Below are 23,664 nucleotides of genomic sequence, written 5' to 3'. Positions count from 1 at the left end.
ATAACTGCTCCAATTCCCTACTGCAGCTTTTCCCAAACTTTGAGCCGTGGAATCCAGAGTGACCTCCCAAGAGCATCAGGGAGCCCCAAGCATTCTCATTATGTTGACGCACATTTTTTTGCCGCAAACTCAGAAATCAAATGTAAACAAGTCTTTTCTACCTATATCTATGCATATAATAATCTGGCAATCATTAAAAGGTTCTCTGATTTAAGAAAAAGTCTTGCCCTTTGTAATTTTTATTGGAAGGAATGATGCTGGAAAGCTGATTCTAATATTGAACACACGGATCTGTCTTTCTCATACTCCCGTCTCTCTCTCTCACTCACATTCTCACACACACACACGCCTCTCTCACATTCACACATACGCTCACATCCCTCTCGCTCACTCGGCCCTCTCTCTCACATTCACACACACTCACCCCCACACCCACAGGCACACTTGCCCTCACGTCTTCGCACAACAAACACACCCTCAACGCAAACACAAAAAATAAAAGCAGAAGTATGCCACTAGACCCTTCAAGCCTGCCCCGCCAATACAATATCATCATGGCTGATCTATGCTGGCCTCAATTGCTTTTCTATGCCCATTTCCCCATAGTCCTCTATTTCTCAATCTATCAAATATTTATCCACCTCCACTTTGAATACTTTTAATGATCCAGTCTCCATACCCTTTAAACTCTTGTAAACTCCAAGGAACACAGACCCAGACTCTTTAGTCTTTCGTGATAGGATAATATTCTCATCCAAGAATGAGCCTGGTGAATTTTCATTGGACTATCTCCTTTTTTTAGGACAGGGACAAAACTGTACACAGTATTTCAGGTGAAGCCTCACCAACACCCTATACAATTGCAACAAAACCTCCCTATTTTTAAATTCCAATCTTTGCAATAAAGGCCAAAATGCCATTTGCCTTCTTAACTCTTATTAGACCTGCCTGCTAGTTTTTTGTGATTCATGCACTAAAACACCTAGATCCCTCTGTACTTCACTCACAAACACACTCACCCTCATATACACTCATCCTCACACACACACACATACAAATGCAGTGACATACCTCTCTCCAAGGCTGACATGTCAGTTTATCAGCATCCAGCGCTTCAAGAGGTCAATTCTTTTGTATAGGGCATTCAGAGGCATCCTGTACTAACCTATCCTTTCTTCCTCCCCCTTTCTGTTCCCTTTTTCTTTCCTCAACCCCTCTTCTCTCCATTTCCCCACTCACTGGTTTCCTCTTGCTCTCCTTTCCCATTCTCCTCCACTACCCTTCTTCCCCTCTCTCCTTGCCTAATTCCACAATTATTTCTCCCACTTTTTTCTCTCTCCGTCTTTGTTTCCTCCCCTATCCTTTATTCATTGATTTTGTATATTCAGCTTCTTCCCTCTTGAAAATAGGAGCTCTTGTGGAGTTCAGGCCTATTATCTCACTAGCAGCTACACTTCTCGTGTGACCCTGGGCAGTGATGGACTGACCTCTCCAGATAAAATCAATTGCAACTTCACAAGCCAAATCGATTTGTGAACTTCAATATGCAATGCTTTAAATTAGTTGCTGTTGCCACTTGTCGGTTTCAATGGACATAATGTTGAATAAACTTGGTCCAGCAGAGGGCAAGATTGTTCAATTTTCAATTATGTCATGTACTTATTCTTGAAAAATATAATTAAGCCTGATTTATAAACCAAAACAAGCCTGAAAAGATTGTATGGTGATTTAGTATTTACTGCCCCTAATAGTTTAATTTTATTCAACAGCAGTTGATTTATTCTCATTGCTGCAAAATTTCATAATCTTCATTTAATCTTCATTCTCACCTAAAACACTAGAAGACCATGAAAGGCCCACAAGCAAAGATGATATATATAACTAGATATTTTTCCCTCCAAAATATATTAATGCCAAATCTTGACTCTAATAATAAATGCAAAAAGAATGTGATTATAACTTACATTCTGCCAACAACACATTGTGATCAAACAGTGGCACAGTGGTTAGCACTGCTGCCTCACAGTGCTAGGGACCTGGGTTTGATTCCTGGCTTGGGTCACTGTCTGTGTGGAGTTTGCACGTTCTCCCCGTGTCTGCATGGGTTTCCTCTGGGTGCTCCAGTTTCATCCCACAGTCCGAAAGATGTGCTGGTTAGATGCATTGGCCATGCTAAATTCTCCCTCAATGTACCTGAACAGGCGCCAGAGTGTGGTGACTTGGGGATTTTCACTTCATTACAGTGTTGATATAAGCCTACTTGTGACTAATAAATAAACTTTAACTTTTAAAAGTCTTTGCTTTCCATTTACCATCGACAATGTAGCCACTAACTACCACCTATAAGCTTTTATGTTCAGAAAAGGCTAAAGATAATCAATTTTTGTTTCAATCAGCAAATACTTTGAAGGAGAGGAGTAATGCATGCTTTGATATATATTGTGTAGTTTTCAGTCCAGCATTAGGATTGGTTTGGAAGATGCTTGTTTAAAAATGTGTATTTCACAGGTGCAAAGGACATTAAGTAGAATTAATGTGTAGCAAAGATTAGATCAAAAAGTTAATCATTTCCTAAGGTATAACTTTTCTGCTTGTTGGAATTCTCAAGGCATCACTCTGGTAAAATGTCTGCATCAGGTGCTCTATTTGTATACATGTGCGTTTTCCTACTTCTAAATGGAAGATGTCAAAAGCCTGAGTCAATGAGCGGTTCTACGTTTAGCGCTGCAGATCAGTATGACTTCGCCATTGTTATCCCAGGAGGTGGACAGGAATGTTTCTGGCATTATGCAGAAAAAGCAGGCTATTTTTACTTCAATTATGAGGTAGGATCATAAAATGTTTCCCCCTGGTCATATTGTGTCTGTGAATGGTTGAAAGTAAAGTTTAATAATCCATGCGACAAATTAAGATGAATGTTAAATAGTTCAACATGTTGGGCAGTGCGGTGGCACAGTGGTTAGCACTGCTGCCTCACAGCTCTAGGGACCCGGGTTCAATTCCGGCCTTGGATCACTGTGCACATTCTCCCCGTGTCTGCATGGGTTTCCTCCGGGTGCTCCGGTTTCCTCCCACAGTCCAAAGATGAGCAGGTTAGGTTGAATGGTTATGCTAAATTGACCCTAGTGTCAGAGGGATTAGCAGGGTAAATAAGTGGGGTTACAGAAATAGAGCCTGGTGGGATTGTGATCAGTGCAGACTCGATGGGTCGAATGGCCTCCTTCTGCACTGTAGGGATTCTATGTTATAATTTCAAAGGGAAATACTACAGATATTGGAAATCTGAAATAAAAACAGAAAATATTGGAAATACTCAGCAGGTCAGGCAACACCTCTGGAGAGAGAAACAGAATTAATGTTTCAGGTTGGTGATCTTTCGTCAGAAATTCTGATGAAACTGTTTCTCTTTATTTTCTGTTTTTGTTAATAATTTAATATTCGGAATCAAGGATATCTGAACCTATAATTGTGATTCTTAAATTATATTGTTTTTTAAATTCATTTATGGGATGTAGGCGTTACTCATTCAAATAAGACAGAAGGACCATCTGCATCGACCTAGGCGCTAGAAGCAACAAAGGCACATGCCCCCCAATTGACCCTCACTAAGTCCTTCCCACTAATATTTGGAAAAGCTATCTGTTGTATATTGGAGAATGACGCTAGGAATTGCCAAAGGTTTAAAACAACGGAGCTTTATCTACACATGCGTGTTATCTTACATGACTGCTTCTTCTCTGACTATTTCCTGTACTAGGGAATTGCGACATTACTTCCAATGATTGCATGAGCACAACAGAACTTCAATAAACTGAGAATTAAGACAAATACATAACATTTCCTTCCCTCTTAAATTCAACGTTCTCAACAAGTTCAATTATCAGTAAGTCAGTCACTATTGATAAGCCAAGCAGTCTGGAGGTTGTCAATCTCGGAATGGTTGACGGCGAACCACTAATGTTTTCTTCTTTACACTGGTGGTAACCTCTGGCATTTTCACCTTTGCACAAAAGCCATTAGTGGTGGGTCTGACTGGCACTGGCGTAGGCACTAAAGGTTGTCTCAGTGTCTGCAGATGACGTGTTACTTTCCTCGACAGTGTCCATTGGTGATGTGGTTGCAGAAAGGTTCAGGTCACAAATTTGTACGGTTGAATCTGGATTCTCAGAAGGTTCCGATTCCGTCAGATCTGTTCCTCCAGCCAACAGTTGGTCAACAGGTCTCCTCCAGATATCATCATCTCTGGCCTGGACACTATAAGAGATAGGTCCAGTCTGTGCAAGGATTGTGTCAGGAACCCATTTCTCTCCTGTGGAATAATTCCTAGCAAAGACTCCTTGCCCTTTGTGGAAACCTCTATGCTTTGCTTTCACGCCATTCCATTTGTCCTTGTTGTTGCTGTTGTACAATTTATTTTGTTTTCGGAGATTTCAACAGGTTGAATGCTGATAGTAGTTATCTCTCCATCATTAGTAATGTCGGAGAGGTCTTGGTCATGGAATGTGCAGTATTCTTATACACTAGTAGGAATTTAAAACCTTTGATCAGCGAACCTTATTCCTGGTTGCTGTCAAGGTATGTTTCATGATTTGGACAAAATGTCCTGCTAGTAGCAGAATAAGAGTTTTAACAACACCAGGTTAAAGTCCAACAGGTTTATTTGGTAGCAAATACCATTAGCTTTCAGAGTGCTGCTCCTTCGTCAGATGGAGTGGAAATCGAATGGAAATTTCCACTCCATCTGACGAAGGAGCAGCGCTCCGAAAGCTAATGGTATTTGCTACCAAATAAACCTGTTGGATTTTAACCTGGTGTTGTTAAAACTCTTACTGTGTTTACCCCAGTCCAACGCCGGCATCTCCACATCGTAGCAGAATGATGCAGTGTGGACCTAATATGTTGAATACCATTCTCTTGTAGTAAATCTTTCAATTCTTGTGAAACAAATTGAGGTCCGTTATCGCTTACCAATTGTTCAGGGAATCCAAAATGACTAAATACTTCTCCTCGCTTCTCGATAGTCTCCTCCGATGAGATAGATTACATCACAGCAACCTCTGACCACTTAGTGTGAGCATTGCTTGTTACTGAGAACATATGTCCTTCAAAATGTCCTGCAAAAGCCGCATGCACTTGTTGCCACACCTCTTCAGGCCATTCTCATGCAGCAGTGCGAAGGGTGACAGGTTTCTTACCCCCGCACAGGAAGAACATGTTCTGGTTTTCTTTTCAATTTCCACATCCAGTCCAGGCCACCAGAAATAACTCCTCATTATTTCCTTCATGCATACAATTCTGCAATGCCCCACATGTAACTTCTCTAACAGTCACTTTTTCAAAGGTGGCGGAATGGTCACTTTGAAACCCCACAGAAGACATCCCAATTATACTGACAGCTCAAATCTTGTGGAATAGTACAGTTGCATATGTGTTCGTTCTGAGGTCTTCCCACATAATACCATATCTGTCACTTCTGAGGGTATCAGATCATTCTGAGTATGCTTTCTCACTTGTATTATCACAGTCTAAGGAGGAATTATCACTGAATGTGCTAGCCATTGCTGGTGCTACACACCTGAACTGGATGGGTCCATCCTTTAGTGCAGCATGAACATTTCTCCTTTTGTTCTGTTTAAAAGCTGTCTTGCTTTGTTCTGTTTACTTGGAGCTTGCTTTTTCTTCCAGGCAAGCATGCTCTATGTGTCCTTTTTTCCACAGATTCGACATATCATGTTGTAACACCAGCTTTCAGCTGCAGAATGCCCTTGCTTTACACACTGATAACATGTGCAAAGTTCGAGGTCCTTGGATATCGATTGAGCCTCCATTTTGTGCACTTGACTACATAAACTCAATTGCTGAGCCTCTGTCAAAGAGTTCTGTCAAAACAGCAATTTCTAGGTCTTTTTCAGAGTAACCTTACTCTCCATTAGCTAACTTTTATGTATTGTCTCGCTGTCCCGAATAGTGTCATTCAGCACATGTCCAAACTCTCAATATTCTGCAAGTCTTTTAAGCACAGCTATGAATTGCACAATTGATTCCCCCTCTTGGTTTCTTTTGTGGAATCTGAAGTGCTCTGCAATCACCAAAATCCTCAGCAAAAATTGGGCTTGCAAAATATCTATGAGCTGTTCATATGTTTTGGTGCCTGGCTTTTCAGGTTGCGCTAAACTTCTGAGGCGTTTAAATGTTTTTTCCCCCATCACACTTGGGAAAGTGTGCATCCTCGTATCTTCAGTTATTTTAATAAATGAAAATAAATGATGTTAATAGTTCATGCAAAATCACAAATAGAAGGGTTGTGTGTGGTGGTAATAATCTTCTGAGGTGTGTCTATTTCAATGCCAGGAGTATTGTGGGGAAGGCGGACGAGCTGAGGGCGTGGGTCGACACGTGGAATTATGACATTATAGCCATTAGTGAAACTTGGCTCCAGGAGGGGCAGGACTGGCAGGTCAATGTTCCAGGGTTCCGAAGTTTCAGACTGATGCGCGATTAATTCACTCGGGAGGCTGGATCGTACCCGGGAAATAAAGGCTTTTATTAGCAACAAGAATAGAGCATCCTGCTTAACAATACAATCCCAGACTAAAGGGTTACTAGGAAGTGCAGTGACCTTTATACTCCTATAGGAAGGCGGAGCCAACCGGAGTGTACCACAGAACAATACCAACAGGTGGAACACCCCAACCCTAACCCCAACAGTAACAAGAGTAACATATGTACAAGTACCCATAGTGATAACCATCTATGGTTCAGTACCCATAGTGGTAACCATCTATGGTTCACCACACAGACGTGATAGAGGCAGAGGGATGAAGGATGGGGGGGTGGCATTGCTAGTCAGGGAAAATGTTACAGCAGTGCTCAGGCAGGACAGGTTAGAGGGCTTGTCTACTGAGGCCATATGGGTGGAGCTGAGAAACAGGAAAGGTATGACCACATTAATGGGGTTGTATTATAGACCACCCAATAGTCAGCGAGAATTGGAGGCGCATATCTGCAGAGTGATAGCAGACAACTGCAGGAAAAATAGGGCCCAATTTTACCAAAATTTTGCGCCCGTAAACTTTGCGTCCCGCCAGCAGCAGCCCCCCCCCCCCCCGCCGGGATCGGACCCCCCGGGCCCCCGACCTACCTTGATCGCTGGTGTCCGTCGAAAGCAATTTGCGATCCTGGCCTTGCTCCGGGGGTCCTGATGGGTAGGATGACATCTCTTCCCTGAGGGGAGGGGGGGGGGATGTGACATCTCTTCCCTGAGGGGGGTAGGGGGGATGTGACATCTCTTCCCTGAGGGGGGGTGAGGTGGGGGGGATGTGACTTCTCTTCCCTGAGGGGGGGTGGGGGGGGATGTGACGTCTCTGCCCGGGGGGGGGGGGCGGAGATGTCACATCCCCCCCACGACCCCCCTCAGGGAAAAGACATCACATCCCGCCCCTGCCCCCCCCCCCCCCCCAGGGAAGAGACATCACATCCCCCCCCCTCTATTCCCCCCCCCTCTCAGGGAAGAGACGTCAGATCCCCCCTTCCCCCTTAGGGAAGAGATGTCAGATCCCCCCCCACCCCTCAGGGAAGAGACGTCACATCCCCCCCCCACCCCACCCCCCCTCAGGGAAGAGACGTCAGATCCCCCTCCCCCCCCCCCCCCCCCCCCAGGGAAAGCCAAAGGCAGCACAGAGAGCAGTGCTGTCAGCGCTGCCTTTGACTTTCGCGCTCGGGCGTGCTGAGTGCTGTCGGCCCCACCCACTGCGCATGCGCAGTTCGGTGCTCCGACAGATGCAAATGCGCTAGGCCCCGCCCACTGGACCCACGCCGAAAAAAGGCGTATGGGGGCTGCCGGGCGTGGGTCTGATTTACGACCGTACCCGGCACTTAGAGCCGATTTGGTAAAATCGGCCCCATAAAGTTGTGATAGTAGGGGATTTTAATTTTCCACATATAGATTGGGACTCCCATACTGTTAAAGGTCTAGACGGGTTAAAGTTTGTAAAATGTGTTCAGGAAAATTTTCTGAATCAATATATAGAGGTGTGGAATTTGCTTTCGGAAGTCGGATCAAAAACTGATGAGACAAAGGTTTCTCTGCAAACCTTCTTTATTGCATCGGAGGAGAGATCACTAGACCATGCGCATCAAGCATGGGTTCGTGAGTCTCTGTCTGGCTTACAAAACAGTTTCAGTTATACACGACGGAGATACATCCACATACTTCTGTTAGCCAATAAGGGCATAGCTGTATTGTTACATTTTGATTAGACTCCTTTCAAGAACAAAAGGCGATAGCCACGTAAGGACATGGCTATTAAAGTTTCTGATTAGATTACTTTCAAGAACAAAAGGCCAATCGATAAGGCCCTGCCCTCCGAAGCCAGAACCACAATTACCTATCAGCAGTTTCTTTAATGTGATCATTAGTTTCGGTGAGCCTTGTCGCCCTCGCCTCAGGCCCTTTCCATAACCAGTTTATCCCTCAACTGATTCCTAGTTACGCATCCCAATTTTAACCCTTTCCTCTTCTCAATCTACCTTATACACATTCTCATTCTCTCCTTTTGTCATTTTATGACAATCCTCAGTGTCCATGAATGGGTCATGGGCAGGGGTTAGGGGATTGCATTCGGTTATGTTAACGAACAAGGCCCGTTTTCCAGGTAACAGATCCTGCAGCGAGGGCGAGAGCAACGATAAGATCCCACTTTATAACAATCAAAAAGCGTTGGGGAGGAACAGTTAGAAAGTCCAGAAAAAGGTCTGAGATCCTGGTTTTTGAAGTTGACAGGTCTTTCTTCATTAGTTGTTCTGGATTAGGTGTGATCAAGCTGTCCAACGCTTATAGTCACTCAGATGTATCCATCTTTCCTGCCCTTTCAACTTCACCACGGTTGGGGTCTGTAGCAGAACTTGGAAGGGTTCTCTTCAGCGAGGTCCTAGTTTGGGTTGTTCCCAGTCACGAATCAGCACCCAGTCCCCGGTTTCGGCTCCTTCCCAATCTCCGTCCTTGTCGGGTGGAGGCCTGGTAGATTCCTTCACCTGAGTGTGTAAAAACTTAAGAGACATAGTCCATTGTTTAAAATATTGCTGGAGTTGGTCAGACATGACATGTAGATCTCTCTGGGGAGGAGGAGGTGTAGCGCTATCCCATGGGGTTCTAAGTGGGCGCCCATATATTATCTCAGCGGCATTTAAACCGGTACCCGTATGGGGGGTAATGTGCATATGATAGAGTGCCAATGGGAGGACCTTTAGCCAATTCAGTCCTGTCTCAAGGGTGAGTTTGGTTAGCTTATCCTTAAAGATTCCATTTGCGCGTTCTACCATCCCCACGGCCCTTGGGTGATGGGAGCAGTGGAATTGTTGGTTAATTTTAAGCACAGAGCATAGTTCTTGGTTGATCTTTCCAATAAAGTGTGGCCCATTATCGGAAGAAAGTCTTCGTGGTATCCCAAACCTAGGGATTATTTCCTTGAGTAGGACCTGCACTACTGTGGAAGTCTTGTTGTTCGTTGTTGGGAATGCTTTGATCCATTTGCTAAACGCATCAACAATTACCAGGCAATACTTCTAACAATGCACTCTGGGTAGTTCAATAAAGTCCATCTGCAAAGTATCAAAGGGACTGGCTGGAATTGGTGTACTCCCTTTGTTGCAGCCAATAGATTTGCCGGGGTTGACTTTCTGGCATATGAGACAGTTCTTTGCTCGTTGCTCTGCCGCCTCATTGAGTTGCGGACTCCACCATGTCCTTAGAAGGAGTCTACACCCACATTCTCAGAGGGACCAACTAGACAGGATACAATATTAGATCTCCTATTAGGAAACGAGTTAGGACAAGTGACGGAAGTGTGTGTCGAGGAACACTTTGATTCCAGTGATCATAATGCCATTAGTTTCAATGCGATCATGGATAAAGATAGATCTGGTCCTCGGGTTGAGGTTCTAAACTGGAAAAAGGCCAAATTTGAAGAAATGAGAAAGGATCTAAAAAGGATTGGGACAGGCTTTTCTCTGGCAAGGATATGAATGGTAAGTGGGAGGCCTTCAAAGGAGAAATTTTGAGGTGCAGAGTTTGTATATTCCTGTCAGGATTAAAGGCAAAGTGAATATGAATAAGGAACCTTGGTTCTCGAGGGATATTGGAACTCTGATAAAGAAGAAAAGAGAGATGTATGACATGTATAGGCAACAGGGAGCAAATAAGATGCTTGAAGAGTATAAAAAGTGCAAGAAACTACTTAAGAAAGAAATCAGGAGGGCTAAAAGAAAACATGAGGTTGCTTTGGCAGACAAGGTGAAGGATAATCCTAAGAGCTTCTACAGGTATATTAAGAGCAAAAGGATAGTAAGGGATAAAATTGGTCATCTTGAAGATCAGAGTGGTCGGCTATGTATGGAACCAAAATAAATGGGGGAGATATTAAATGGGTTTTTTGCTAAGGAAACTGGCATGGAGTCTATGGAAATAAGGCAAACAAGTAGGGAGGTCATGGAACCTATACAGATTAAAGGGGAGGAGGTGCTTGCTGTCGTGAGGCAAATCAGAGTAGATAAATCCCCAGGACCGGACAGGGTATTCCCTCGGACCTTGAAGGAGACTAGTGTTGAAATTGCAGGGGCCCTGGCAGATATATTTAAAATGTCGGTATCCACGGGTGAGGTGCCAGATGATTGGAGGATAGCTCATGTTGTTCCGTTGTTTAAAAAAGGCTTAAAAAGTAATGCGGGAAATTATAGGCTGGTAAGTTTGACGTCAGTAGTAGGTAAATTATTGGAAGAAGTATTAAGAGATAGGATCTACAAATATTTGGACAGACAGGGACTTATTAGGGAGAGTCAACATGGCTTTGTGCATGGTAGGTCATGTTTAACCAATCTATTAGAGTTTTTCGAGGAGGTTACCAGGAAAGTGGATGAAGGGAAGGCAGTGGATGTTGTCTACATGGACTTCAGCAAGGCCTTTGACAAGGTCCTGCATGGGAGGTTAGTCAGGAAGGTTCAGTCACTAGGTATACATGGAGAGGTAGTAAATTGGTTTAGACATTGGCTCAATGGAAGAAGCCAGAGAGTGGTAGAGGAGGATTGCTTCTTTGAGTGGAGGCCTGTGACTAGTGGTGTGCCACAGGGATCAGTGCTGGGTCCATTGTTGTTTGTCATCTATATCAATGATCTGGATGATAATGTGGTGAATTGGATCAGCAAGTTTGCTGATGATACAAAGATTGGAGGTGTAGTGGACAGTGAGGAAGGTTTTCAAAGCTTGCAGAGGGATTTGGGCTGAAAAATGGCAGATGGAGTTTAATGCAGACAAATGTGAGGTATTGCACTTTGGAAGGACAAACCAAGGTAGAACATACAAGGTAAATGGTAGGACACTGAAGAGTGCAGTAGAACAGAGGGATCTGGGAATACAGATACATAATTCCCTAAAAGTGGCGTGACAGGTAGATAGGGTCGTAAAGAGTGCTTTTGGTACATTGGCCTTTATAAATCAAAGTATTGAGTTTTGGAGTTGGAATGTTATGGTGAGGTTGTATAAGACATTGGTGAGGCCGAATTTAAAGTATTGTGTGCAGTTTTGGTCACCTAATTACAGGAAGGATATTAATAAGGTTGGAAGAGTGCAGAGAAGGTTTACAAGGATGTTGCCGGGACTTGAGAAACTGAGTTACAGAGAAAGGTTGAATTGGTTAGGACTTTATTCCCTGGAGCGTAGAAGAATGAGGGGAGATTTGGTAGAGGTGTATAAAATTATGATGGGTATAGATAGAGTGAATGCAAGCAGGCTTTTTCCACTGAGGCTAGGGGAGAAAATAACTAGAGGACATGGCTTAAGGGTGAGGGGGGGAAAGTTTAAAGGGAATATTAGGGGGGGTTTCTTCACGCAGAGAGTGGTGGGAGTTTGGAATGAGCTGCCAGATGAGGTGGTGAATGCAGGCTCACTTTTAACATTTAAGAAAAACTTGGACAGGTACATGGATGAGAGGGGTGTGGAGGGATATGGTCCAGGTGCAGGTCAGTGGGACTAGGCACAAAAATGGTTATGCACAGGCAAGAAGGGCCAAAAGGCCTGTTTCTGTGCTGCAATGTTCTATGGTTCTATTTTGTTTGCCTGCGCAAAATAGTCAAAATGTTCAGTATTGGAGCTCTATTGCTCCGCATTTTCATCAAAGGGTCCCATGACACTGAAAACTCCCACCATTTGCTCTGTGCAACCTGTTTCCAGGAGCTACCTTAATTCTTCTTTCATACAAGGCAACAATCCGAGCTTCAGTTCTTATTTAAATCATTCAGCTCTATACGTGCTCTGCAGCAGATTATTGTTACTCACACCCTCCTAGCCCGTCAGGTCTGGAACACATGCACAGAAGCTTTTTTAATAACTTTCCTGTTCCAGAACTTTCTCGGCAAATTTCTTCATCCCAGGTAGCTTGCAGTGCCTTTTCATTGACCTCCTTGCCATTTTTAAATTGTAATTTGGAGAATAACGCAAGAGAGTGCAGAGAGTCTAAAACAACAGTGCTTTATTTACAGCTGTGTCTTCTCTCACATGGCTGATTCTTCTCTGCCTGTTTCCTGCGCTAGGGACATATGACCTCACTTCTGATGAATACATGATTCCATTAACACCACAGAGCTTCAGTAAGCTAATAAGAATTGATACAATTATATTAGCTGTATTAATTAGTATTTAATTAATTTGAACATTAGTACTGGCATTTCTCAGCAGCAGGTGGCATTTTCTAAACAATGCAAATAGATTGATTGTAGATCAACTTTTGTTGTTGCGCATTAATGCATAATTGCGGACTACTTATGGATGTTACAAGCAGCATTATCTCAATATATAATTGTGTCTTTTATATGTTTGAAACTTCTCTTTAAAATCTAATTCCTAGGTTCAGTGGGTGATGGGATTACAGAATGATCGAGGTATCACAGCCACAGTTAATGCACCCACTGGACACTTGATAGATACGTCCAGTGAAGCAAGTGGCCAAATCAACTTCAAAACAAATGAATCAGGTGTGTACTGATATTTTATGTCAACTAACACTACAGGTGAGAAGTTGGTGATTGTGCTGTGTTAAATTTGTCTGTATTATTCATACTGTCATTATGCCATTGTTACATAGAATTCATAGAATCCCTACAGTGCAGAAGGAGCCTATTTGGCCCATCGAGTCTGCACCAACCACAGTCCCACACAGGTCCTATCCCCGTAACCCCATTTACTCTGACAGTCCCCCTGACACTAAGGGGCAATTTAGCATGGCCAAACCACCTAACCTGCACATCTTTGGACTGTGGGAGGAAACCGGAACACTCCGAGGAAACCCACGCAGACACGGGGGGAACATGCAAACTCCACACAGACAGTGACCCAAACCAGGAATTGAACCCAGGTCCCTGGTGCTGTGAGGCAGCAATGCGAACCATTGTACCACCGTGCTGCCCTATATAAGATGACACAAAATTCAATATTCCATGCTGTGACAGGGTAAGAAGATTACCTAGGTTGTACTACACCCTTCTAGATGGCCTGCTTAAAATTATTAAGAGAGGCCTGGGGAAGAAAGGCCCAGACTGCCTTAACGGGGGTGCTGGAGGGGGCAGGACGGGGCTGCAAAACACAAGTTCCCACTTATTTCATTCAAAATGACCATTTTCTTACTTTTACATATTGGGATCTGTTTTGACACATTATCAGATTCAGTGGCATCAGTTGCTCCCATAAACAGTCTGAACATCTTGCCTTTGCGCGAGTTGGCTCACATTAGCTTATATTTATTTGAATGATAGCAGAATTTGGGTTTGTAGTTTATGACTGAAACTGGATGGTCACGTGTTTTGCCTGTGTACTACTTTAACGTCTCAGCAAGTGGACAGAATGAGCACTTGGTAAGATGATCCAATATGAATCGATGCAGTGAGTGAATACGCAGAGCAACAGTTACATACAGATTTACTTGGTTCAAAGGGCAGAACTTTTCATCATATATTAAATCAAAAATAATGAGTATATATTTCCCCACCTTAGTGGCTCAACCTCCTTGACTTAAACAAAAGATGAAAGGTCATCGATCTGAAATATTAACTCTGTTTCTCTCTCGACAGATGCTGCCTGACCTGAGAATTTCCACCATTTTTTGTCTTTATTTCAGATTTCCAGCATCCAAATTATTTTGCTTTTGTATTTGCAGCTTGTCCGCACTGGTGTTAGTAAGATTAATGTGTCCACCCTCTACAATATTAATGTGACTGGGGTGAAATTTATGGCACATGTCCATGTCCATTTCCTCCACATGATTTTATGTCACTTAATGCCTTGCTGGTCTCCCATCATCTACTTTCCTTAAACTGTAGCTTATCCAAACTTCTTACTCATATTCTATCCTGCACTAAATACCATTCACCCCTGTCCTTGGGGACTTGTATTTTATCATAAAATCCCTACAGTACAGAAGGAGGCCATTAGGCCCATCTAGTTTTCAACTACTCTCCGACAGAATATCTTACCCAGGCCCTATCCCCATAACTCCACATATTTACCTTACCAATCTCCCTAACCTCCACATCTTGGGACACCTAGGGGCAATTTAGCATGTCCAATCAACCTAACCATGCACAATGTTTGGACTGTGGGAGGAAACCAGAGCACCCGGAGGAAACCCACACAGACCACGGGTAGAAAATGCAAACTCCATACAGACAGTCACCCAGGTCCCTTGCACTATGAGACAGCAGTGCTAACCATTGTGCCACCGTGCTGCCCATTTTCTCCTAGTCCCTAAAGGCTGCAATTTTAAAAAATTCTTCCGTTTAAATCTCTTAATTACCTCATTCTTCCTTCATCTGCAATATCCTCAAATTTTGCAGCTCTCTTTAATTCTCTATTGCTTTGATTCTTGAGCAAATCCCTCCCCCCTTGCTGAAGTATAAACAGCCATGCTTTCACTTGCCTAGTCCTCATACCAAAAGAGAAAATGCTGGAAAATCTCAGCAGATCAGGCAGCATCTGTAAGGAGAGACAAGAGCTGACGTTTTGAGTCCTAATGACTCTTTGTCAAGGCTAAAAGGCATAGAAAGTGGAAGATATTTATACTGCAGGGTGAGGGAATGAAAGATGAGTCATAGCCACAGAAACCAGGGGAAAAGACTGCTAATAGCAGTCCACAGAGAGAATAAAGGGTGTGAATGGCCAAACGGCAGAGAAGTTAAAATGAGAGGGTCAGCTGTGGCAGATGAAGATGTTGGGGGGCGGTGGTGGGGGTGGGGAATGGGTGGGACAGAGCTAAAATTTAGAAAAGGGGAAGCAAAGGGGAGAAAAGCTAAGGGAAGGGGGATAAAGTAGGGGAAAGAGTTGGGGGGGAAGAAAAATGAAGGAAGACAATAAACAAAAGGTAGAGAACAGTAAAAAATTAAATAAAATAGAGTGAAAACAAAGGGGTCGAGGTGGGGTAGAACTAATCATCTGGAGTTGTTGAATTCGATGTTGAGACCGGACGGCTGTAAAGTCCCTAGCCGGAAGATGAGATGCTGTTCCTCCAGTTTGCGTTGAGGCTCACTGAAACATTGCAGCAAGCCAAGGACAGTCATGTGGGCATGGGAGCAGGATCATGTGTTAATTTGGCAAGCAACCGGAAGGTCAGGGTCCTGATTGTGCACAGACCGAAGGTGCTCAGCAAAGTGATCACCCAGTCTACGCTTGATCTCTCCGATATAGAGGAGACCACATTGGGAGCAGCGAATGCAATACACCAAATTGGAAGAGGTGCAATCCTAATGTTGTGGTATCTGTACATGTTCACCATCCTTTTCTGTTTCTTTAACGCACCACCCTCTCCACCTGGCTTAAAACTTTCTTCTTTAACTAAGCTTTTGATAACTCTTCCTAATATCTCCTCCTTTTGCTTTCTGATTATTCCTCTGTGAAATGCCCTTACGATGTTAAAGGTGCACATACTCCCAAATGTTTGTTGTTACAGAAAGTGTTTTTAATAGTTAAAACTGTATTGCATTTCATGAACAATCAGATTTTGATTTCTTCCAGGTTTTTATCAACTTTGTTTGAACAGCTTTTTGTCACACTTTGGATCAAAGCAGGTCTTTATTAGTTTTGGAGTTTACTATGATGGTTTTAGTGAGAAAAAAGTAGAAGATAAAGAAAAGCTTCAACTGAATGACACACTTTCTGCTATTCAGGTGAGAAACATTGATCAGATTAAGGCATTAACAGTTTTAATGCTATTTTACAACTGTCCATCCCTTCAAAGCAGTGAGCTGCCACTATTGTTCTCTGATCAGCCTTTATTCCTTGCCTGATGGACTAAGAATGTAAACCTACTGATCAGTGGTACAGCTGTCTTAAGCAGTGACATTGGATGAATTAGAACAACTTTAAGGTAACAGGCACCAGATTTACAAACATTGGTGAAGGGCCATCCTTTATGAATTTTGAATGGGAGAAAGCTACTTTGAATGCTCAATGTCTAATTTGACAATTAACTTAAACTTAAATTGGAAAGTCAGGAGGGAGGTGGTAGCATAGTGTTTATCAGGAAAACAGAGGTAGTTTTTAGTGATCTATATTTATATTGTTAAATATTAGAAATAGAATATAGATTTAAGTGGGTTTAATTTAATATTTCTGTTTAAGGAAGGGTAAACCTATAGTTAGATTCATATTAGACAAAGGTGTTTGCATCTGGATGTTTTTGGTTTCAAAGAAAACTGTGCTTCTATTTAGCTTAGAGAGGGTTATGGGAAACAAGCTTTGAGAAGTAGATGTTGTTGAGCAACCAGGGGCACCTTTAGGGTAGGAATGTTTTTTGAGTTTAGTTTTACTTGAAGTCATTACATTGCAGATAAGTAGTGAGAGAGAAGGCAGCTTTCACAGCCCTGCTAGACGCAGTTGATTTTTAAAGGCTAAAGAGGGAACATCGCTCTCAGCTTTACTAGAAGAAAAGCCATACCATGGAGTAATGGCTAATAAAACAGATTCTGGAAACGCAAAGAACAGCTAATTCAGGAAACTAAAGAAATCCATAGAAACCCTACAGTGCAAAAAGAAGCCATTCAGCCCATTGCATCTGCACCAACTCTCCAAAGCAGCATCTTACCCAGGCCCATTCCATTCCCCTGCCCTATCTCTGTAACCCAGGCATTTACCATGGTTAATCTACCTAACATATCTTTGGACACTAAGGGGAAATTTACCATGTCCAATCCACCTAACCTTCACATCTTTGGACTGTGGGAGGAAACCGGAGCACCCGGAGGAAACTCATGGACACGGGGAGAACATGCAAACTCCACAGAGACAATCACCTAAAACTAGAATCGAATCCGGGTCCCTCCCCTGAGGCAGCAGTGCTAACCACTGTGCCACTGAAATGAAGAGAAACTGCTGTGCACCCAAACAGGCGCCAAAGTGTGGCAACTTGGGGATTTTCATAGTAACTTTATTGCAGTGTTAATGTAAGCCTACTTATGACACTAATAAATAAACTTTTAAAACTTCTTAAAACTCTTGTCTTCTCAAGTCTTGTGGTTTTCACTGGAACCGTTTTTGAAGCTTTCCAATCCACAGATCAGTTGCTGGGCATATCAAAATTCATGGACACTTTACCCATGTTGCCAATGTGACACAATTGGTACTCATGCTTTTGCTGCTGTCTGATGACGAATCGTTGCAAACTGGCAATTTTGGTATTGATGTCTTGGGGTCTTTTCTGAGCGATCTTGTCCTTCTGCCACAAGACTAAACATTTTTGTTCCATAAAGTAGCTACACCAACGAGCTGTTGCTCTGGACTCAAGATTTGATTTGGCCCATTTAAGTGTATACCGTACATATGAATTGTATTTCTGGTGACGATGTGACCATTCCAATGATTTTCATGGACCCATTCTGATACATTCTTCTTAAAGTCAGGCAAGTGGCTCGTATTTGTTCTCTCTGTGCATTTGGCCTTGGACATCTTCTTCCATTCTTGCACCAGTTTTTCACTAACACTGAATCTCCTCAGTACAGCACATTGATTTGACAGGTTAGCAAATGTTATGATTTAAGCTTGAAACCAGCCTTGTACTACATTCTTTTTTGCTGGAGAACCCATTTCTGTTTGTTGTTTGCTACATGGAGTCTGCTCTGTCTTTCTTCTTAGCGACATTGCCTGTTTTGCCTGCTTGATTTCTTGCACATATTTATTTACCAGATGAGTAAAACATGCATTTCTGAGATGAAAAATCAAGGCTGACTCCTAAAGTAAGCATAGTATTTATTCGCAGAAAAGGGGAGATTGACCTTCATGCAGAATATGGGCCGAAGCATAACTTTTGGCACCAAAAAAGAAAATGCCAGGTTGACTTATACGGCATGATCTATGTTGCTTACCTGAACTTTGTAACTTAAACTTTAGGTGTACACTATTTGTATTGCAGAAAACAAAAAATGTAAGTCAATAAAGGCAAGGTTCTTCTTCCTGTGGAAAGAAAACATTATTTTACTTTAGAATCATATATTTTAACTAATTTGATTTACTTTTGTACCTCACAATTCATAGGCTTTATGACTTAAAAATGGAATACTGTAGTATAAATGGTTAACAATTATGCTAATATATGATTTAGATGATGTACCACTGACATCAGTCAGTCATATGTTAAATGCTGTCCCTCTCTCGGAATACCATGTCCAGGAGCAGCATCCCTATTATGTCACCTGTTTAGTTGTATGGAATACAACATGGGTTCTGGGCATCCATCAAACCAGCCAGATGAACTTCCCTTCAGCCCACAGAGGCTTTGGCCTGGAATTTTCAATGAGAATAGCCCACAGGCCATAAGTGAACACTGTTACAATAGAGAAACTCAGGGAGCAATTTTTGGTGTCCACACATGTGCAATTAAAGGTGGAAATCCAGGTGATGCTGACAGCTATACTCTGCTCCTATGTACAGTGTGATAATGCAGTGATAAATGTGGCATTGAAATTGCTGCAGTGGTATTAAGTTGCTGTGCTTGTCTACTAGTTCCACACTAAAAATAGCAAAACATTTAGGGCTGCTGCATTGAGGAGTGAGTGAATTATTAATGGTGCAGGTGTTAATTACTGGCAAGTCACCTTGAAAAAATACTGTTATAAATGTGAAGTCCCAATCCCGCAGGAGAAAATTAGTGTTGGAGATTTTTTTTGACAGGGTTAAGGATTTTTTCTCTGTCTTTCTCTTTTATCTCTCTCCTTTATTCTCATCTATATTTCCCAATATTTATTTCACTCTCTGTACATCATTTAATTGAAATTTATATTTCCTGCTTTATTCATCATGGTTTGGACTCTGTGTGGCTCAGCGAGGATTTTCAGTTTGATTGGTTGAAAACCTCCATAGAACTCATAGAAACCCTACAGTACAGAAAGAGGCCATTCAGCCCATCAAATCTGCACCGACCACAATCCCACCCAGGCCCTACCCCCATATCCCTACATATTTACCCACTAATCCCTCTAACCTCCGGATCTCAGGACATTAAGGGCAATTTTTAGCATGGCCAATCAACCTAACCCGCACATCTTTGGACACATCAAAGGCCACATCATTGTGGCCTTTGCACCTTACACTTGTCACAAATGCCTTTCAGATGCCTCTGCACTGGAAAAGGTGCCGGATTGGGCAGCAGTCAGCGAGATGAGGAGCAAATGCCATTCCTCTGCCGCTGAGAGAAAAACCTGGGCCATTAGGTTCTCCCAGACCCCACACTTTTGACAGAAATATCCCTTTTCTTCTCTCTCCCATCTCAATCAAATGTGACATCCTCTTCCTTTTAACCTTTTTAAGTTGGTGCTGTTCTTCCAAGTGGTGTTTTTCACTTTAATTTGAAACTCTGCACTTACACATAAGCTGTCAGCATACAGAAATAAAGACTCTAGGTATTCACACAAATATATGTAAAGTTCTGGGGCAAGGTTGCAAAATATTGATTTCTGAGGCTGCTGAAACAATAACAGGCTGAAGAAACACTGACCATCAAGGTGAGATGCTGATGGTTGGCATATATTAAGCATCGGCACCACCAGATGGCGATAATAAAACAGCATCCTGTTACTAAACATGTTCAATGCACCATTAGTTTGAACATGGTAACAAAACTTTCTGAATCAAATCATTTAATGGATTGAAGCTTATTGTATGTTCCAAAATAAACAGTTTAAAACATATTTATACTCGCAAGTTGCTGTTTGTACAAAACCTTGCTTAAGACCTGAAGAGAAAATGGGGTAGTTATCATTTTGTGGGGCTGGAGGGTGGTAATGATACAAAATATGTGAAATCGAATTGGCCACTCAGGATACACAGCACCTGGTGTTCAGTACCAGTGTTATCAGTGGAAGTGAACATTAGGGGCAGAATATAAATTGCCTATGTCAGAAGATGGTAGCCATGATGTGGAGCAGCCAGCGTTGAACTGGGGTAGGCACAGTAATTAGTCTCACAACACCAGGTTAAAGTCCAACAGGTTTATTTGGTAGCACGAGCTTTCGGAGTGCCACTCCTTCGTCAGGCACTCACCTGATGAAGGAGCGGCCCTCCGAAAGCTCGTGCTACCAAATAAACCTGTTGGACTTTAACCTCGTGTTGTGAGACTACTTATTATGTCAGAAGAGGTACCCATTGTTGCAGTTTCTGTTAACATCGATCCTGTGGAAACATCTCGGACAACAGAATTATGCTGCTCTACAAGGAAAAAAAACCCTCAAAGACTCAATTTATAATTGTCCAAATCATGTACATAATGTTTGGTTAATATTTAGGACTGAGTGAATTAGTTATTGAAGATTGTATAAAGGACTTAAAGGGGGGGGGGGAATGTGGTGATTGGCCCTTTAAGGGCAACACAGCTGAGTAAGGGTCACATGGCCTGTGTGACCAATCGCAACTCGGTGTGGAATCATCCCAGTGAGAGAGGCTCCTAGGCAGAGACATTTTGGGAGCTAGCTACAGCCATAAAGCTGCTTTACAATTCTTTTTAAAAAAATATCTTTCGTGTTCATTAATGAAGTCTGTGTAAGTGCATCTTTGCACACACCCATTCAACATCTGTGAGCCAAGGCACCAACCATTGATGGGCCATTTGCCAGTGAAGTGTTTCGCAGCTGACCCTAAACCCACTGGGGTAACCATATAGTAATTATGTTTTCTGCCCATTCCCCCCCTCCCTCCCCACAGGATACTAAGGTAGTAGGGGAATTTTCCTATGCATAGGGAGGTAGGTTTGAATGTATACAGGGAGTTAAATTCCCGAACAAACAACAACATTAACAGCTTTCTCCTCAGCTGCTCCATAGGACAAAAGGTTTGGTCATGGAGATCCAGCTCAAAGGGAGGCCCCAACACAAGGTCTACAGGCAGAGAGAAGACCACCTCTCTTGACATGCATGTCTGAACAACATTGTCTCCAGAGATAGATTTTCACGACAGGTCATTGTTAACATTTGCAACCTCCTGGAATAAGGCCTCCTTCCCAGTTGGCCAAGTGGGCACACATTGCCAGTGGCCCTCAAGGTGCCTGTTCCTGGAGGGCAGCCATCCAGCATTTCAAGTTGTGTGCTCTCTTCTATAAAGAGAGAAAACAGAGACTTGTGAGTGTTCGCAATAGTTTGTGTGGGTACCAGCGAAAGACAACATTTGTGAAGAGTATCTGTGAGGAGAGGGTACGAGAATGAAGGTGTATTGGCTGCTCAGGTGGGGGTGCCTGGAGAGGAATGAATGCAGCTGCAAGGTGCTTTGTTCTGGCTGCTGTGTAAGAGAACACACACGTCCAGATTGTCTGGACATGTTATGCTAATGCTCCAGTTGCCAAAGGGTTGAAAAAGTCAGTAGGCTTGAAACCTAAAGGTTTTATGCCACTCACCTTTCCCACTCTCCTGAGGTTCTGGATCTTCTTGGCGCACTGTCTCCAGGTAGAACGGACCACACTGGTCCTGTTGATTTATCTGGCCACATCCATCCACTGTTGCTTGATTGGAGACATTGTCCTCTTCTGCCAGTTCTGAGGAAAGATCACCTCATGCAGCCCCTGAATAAGACCTCCAGATAAGAGTGAGAGTCCCAGGGAGCAGCCTTCCCTGGTCTCCTCGCCATCTTCATGGTCGCTGTAGCCTCAAAAATTCATTTTGAATTATTGTAACACATCCTGGGGTACCTTCAGTTAGAAATCCTTCCTTTGATAGATCCAGTGCATCATCCCGCCAACACCCCTAGATTGTCTGGACATGTTATGCTAATGCTCCAGTTGCCGAAGGGTTTCTGTTCCACAAATGGTCCCATTATTTCAGCAGGAACTAAATTCAGAAAATTCCACCCAATGTCTCAGCTGTCATCTGCCTATTCATTGTGTCAATTATTATTTTAAATTTTATGCTTTGCATCTCATTTAATAACATTTCTTTTTTCTTCTCTCATAGGACACTACTATCAAAGTGCAAAACTATGTCTTCCATATGTGGAGATTTTACAACTTTGCCAGGATGCGCAAAGGAGCTGATTACTTCATTGTACTAGCAAGCAATAACTATGTGAATTGGTGGTCATTTGCCCAGAGTGTAGTCATTATTTCATCTGGTGTTTTACAGCTTTATTTTCTGAAGCGGCTGTTTGCTGTAAGAGCTACCACTGCAACTGAAAAACCCAGATGTTAGACACAGTTATATCTAAGGAATATGATGGCGTTAATATGAGTGCATTATTTTAAAAAAGGCTATTTTTAATTAAGCTTTATCCTTTCATCTCATTCATTTTTCAAAGACCTGAAAGAGGCCACTTGCCTAATTTAGTTAGTCTACTTGAAGCTGAACTTTTTAGCTTCACAAAACAATAAGGTTAATCTGCCCACAAATAGTTAACTACGCTTGACTGAAACTTCATAGAAATCATAGAAACCCTACAGTGCAGAAGGAGGCCATTCGGCCCATCGAGTCTGCACCGACCACAATCCCACCCAGGTCCTACCCCCACATATTTACCCACTAATCCCTCTAACCTACGCATCTCAGGACTCTAAGGGGCAATTTTTAACCTGGCCAATGAACCTAACCTGCACATCTTTGGACTGTGGGAGGAAACCGGAGCACCCGGAGGAAACCCACGCAGACACGAGGAGAATGTGCAAACTCCACGCAGACAGTGACCCGAGCCGGGAATCGAACCCGGGACCCTGGAGCTGTGAAGTAGCAGTGCTAACCACTGTGCTACCGTGCCGCGCCTTGTAGGTGTTATTTTATCATTTTAATAGAACATGGATATATAAAATTGCTAACTTCTGATTATTGATTGGGGCGGCACGGTAGCACAGTGGTTAGCACTGCTGCTTCACAGCTCCAGGATCCCGGGTTCGATTCCCGGCTCGGGTCACTGTCTGTGTGGAGTTTGCACATTCTCCTCGTGTTTGCGTGGGTTTCCTCCGGGTGCTCCGGTTTCCTCCCACAGTCCAAAGATGTGCGGGTTAGGTTGATTGGCCAGGTTAAAATTGCCCCTGAGATACGTAGGTTAGAGGGATTAGCGGGTAAAATATGTGGGGGGTAGGGCCTGGGTGGGATTGTGGTCGATGCAGGCTCGATGGGCCGAATGGCCTCCTTCTGCACTGTAGGGTTTCTATGATTTCTATG

The 23,664-nt window shown here is 43.0% G+C and overlaps 1 protein-coding gene across 1 annotated transcript; it reads left to right on the top strand.

The window, feature by feature from the left end:
* The first annotated feature begins 2,702 nt into the window (after positions 1-2,702).
* On the top strand, positions 2,703-22,945 carry tmed6 (transmembrane p24 trafficking protein 6). Its single transcript, XM_078211917.1, has 4 exons — positions 2,703-2,825; positions 12,897-13,023; positions 16,052-16,203; positions 22,465-22,945. Exons 1-4 carry the CDS (start codon positions 2,703-2,705, stop codon positions 22,696-22,698), a joined length of 636 nt encoding a protein of 211 aa, XP_078068043.1. The 3' UTR covers positions 22,699-22,945.
* Positions 22,946-23,664: the final 719 nt, after the last annotated feature.

The sequence above is a fragment of the Mustelus asterias genome, chromosome 4 (assembly GCF_964213995.1).
Source record: "Mustelus asterias chromosome 4, sMusAst1.hap1.1, whole genome shotgun sequence".
NCBI classification, from domain to species: Eukaryota; Metazoa; Chordata; class Chondrichthyes; order Carcharhiniformes; family Triakidae; genus Mustelus; species Mustelus asterias.
The sequence above is the reverse complement of the archived record's forward strand: the minus strand, read 5'-3'. Positions and strand labels throughout refer to the sequence as shown.

What these genes read in the sequence shown, in the direction of transcription:
- tmed6 (XM_078211917.1), top strand. Translation starts at nt 2,703, where the DNA reads ATGAGCGGTTCTACGTTTAGCGCTGCAGATCAGTATGACTTCGCCATT. An exon ending in CTTCAAAACAAATGAATCAG is followed by an intron (nt 13,024 to 16,051) that starts GTGTGTACTGAT and finishes GATTTCTTCCAG; the next exon opens with GTTTTTATCAACTTTGTTTG. An exon ending in ACACACTTTCTGCTATTCAG is followed by an intron (nt 16,204 to 22,464) that starts GTGAGAAACATT and finishes CTTCTCTCATAG; the next exon opens with GACACTACTATCAAAGTGCA.